Below are 1,974 nucleotides of genomic sequence, written 5' to 3' on the forward strand. Positions count from 1 at the left end.
GACTCGGTATCGAAAGGATTGTATACCTCGAGTACATCTGCTCTCCAGTGACTGGGCGTTGCGTGGGCGTGGCGACATCGTGTTGACTATGACTTGCGGAAATATGACGAAGGAACAAATAACGTTATCAGATTCCGTGTGAATGATTGTTTGGCACTACGTAGCTCTGCACAACGCGTCAACCCTGCCTAATCGCCACTCATTGGACGGAAGGTTGTCCTCCTTGATGACGACCATATCCCCAACGCGGAGATCCCTCGTAGGGGCTCGCCACTTATTCCTCTTATGGAGCTCCTTGAGGTACTCTTCCTTCCATCGCAGCCAAAATTGATGCTGAAGAGCCTTCAGGTGTTGTCAGCGATTAATGATGGAAGTGGTGTCCCCCTTTATCTCGGGCTCTCGGACATTGGCGCGAGTGGCCGCGAATTCAGGCTCGCCTCGATCTTCGCCAGGAGAGAAGCCAGCTTCTTAAAGGTGTATTTCCGAGTGGCGGTGGACTTGTAGAACAAGGTCTTGAAGCTCTTGACGCCTGCTTCCCACAGGCTTCCCATGTGGGGAGCTCCCGGAGGAATGAAATGCCAGACAAGCTGCTGGTGACTATAGGCACCGGTCACAGCCCTTTTTAGGCTCTAGAGAAAATCGCGAGATAGTAGGGCAGCTGTATAGTTTTCCCCGTATAGTTTTTTATCTCGAAAAGACCGGCATAATCAACACCGTTGTACGTAAATGGGCGCGAGAAGGACGTCCGTTCCTTAGATAGGTCTCCCATGAGTTGCGTCTGCAACTTCTTCTTGTGGATGACACATACTTTACAAGAATAGACGACGGACTTGTCCAAATTCCTCACCCTTTGAATCCAGAATTTGGCCCGGATCTGACGGATCATCAGCTGATTGCCACCGTGCAGCGCGATGCGATGCGTAAAGTGAACCAGGAATAGAGACAGATGACAGTCGTTCGAAAGGATAATAGGGTGCCTTCCGTCATATTGGAGAAGCTCAGAGGACGAGACCCGGCCCGACCCTCATAAGGCCTTGCGAATCCATGAAGGGGTTCAGATTTTGAATCAGACTGGATGCCGATTATGGACGCTTTTCGCTTAAGCAGCCCATTTCAGAGACGAAGTGTCTGCGTTGAGTGACGGAAACTAGAAGACGGTCAGCCGACGTAGCCTCATTAGCTGTCAGGTGCTCTTCGAACGAGGATCGAATCTTCCGCGCGCGATAAAGCGATAAACATAGGCAAGGACTCGTAATGCCTTGTCGAGTGTAGAAAACCGTTCAAGAAGATCTTCGGGGGGGGGGGGGGGGGGGGCCTTTGCGACATAGACCTTGACTGCTCGCTTCTCGAGTTCAGTCACGGGGGCCTCATTGCCTTGAGTAGGCCAATCGCTGCGAGACCTTCGCAGCCAGTCAGGACCGTGCCACCACAACTGGTTACCCGCAAGATCTTGGAGAGCTACGCCCCGGCTAGCGAGATCCGCAGGTTTCTGCCCATTTCTGCACGTCGGTGAACTGGTTGATCTTGGTCACCCGGTTGGCCACGAACGTTGTCCACTGGCACGCTGGCTTATGCAGCCACGCGAGGACAATAGTCGAGTCGGTCCAACAGTATAGGGCAGACGCGGCCCCTGGCATTTGTGGCAGAACGGCGGTGGCCATCTCGGACAACAACAAAGCACCGCACAGCTCTAGCCGAGGGAGCGACACTGTTTTAACTGGGGCCCCTCGAGTCTTTGCAGTCAGCAGGGTCACTATTACCGTGGACCCAACCTCGACACGAACGTAAATTGCTGCGGCGTACGCCTTCTGCGAAGCGTCGCAGAACCCGTAGTGTTCGACCTTTAGGTGTGATCGGAACGCGACCCACCGAGGAACACGAATCTGATCGAGCACCGAGTAATTCTTTAGGAAGTCAACCCAACGCTGAAAGAAATCTTGAGGGAAGGCGTTTCGGTTTTGGAGTCTGCCGCCT

The 1,974-nt window shown here is 53.3% G+C and overlaps 1 protein-coding gene across 1 annotated transcript; it reads right to left on the minus strand.

Annotated features, from left to right (window-relative positions):
• Positions 1 to 386: 386 nt before the first annotated feature.
• Positions 387 to 1,661, minus strand: LOC138926029 (uncharacterized). The gene is made up of 3 exons (XM_070278312.1): positions 1,610 to 1,661; positions 713 to 1,023; positions 387 to 629 (listed from the first exon to the last, which is right to left on the minus strand). Exons 1-3 carry the CDS (start codon positions 1,659 to 1,661, stop codon positions 387 to 389), a joined length of 606 nt encoding a protein of 201 aa, XP_070134413.1.
• Positions 1,662 to 1,974: the final 313 nt, after the last annotated feature.

Source organism: Drosophila bipectinata, chromosome 2R (genome assembly GCF_030179905.1).
Source record: "Drosophila bipectinata strain 14024-0381.07 chromosome 2R, DbipHiC1v2, whole genome shotgun sequence".
Classification (NCBI taxonomy): Eukaryota; Metazoa; Arthropoda; class Insecta; order Diptera; family Drosophilidae; genus Drosophila; species Drosophila bipectinata.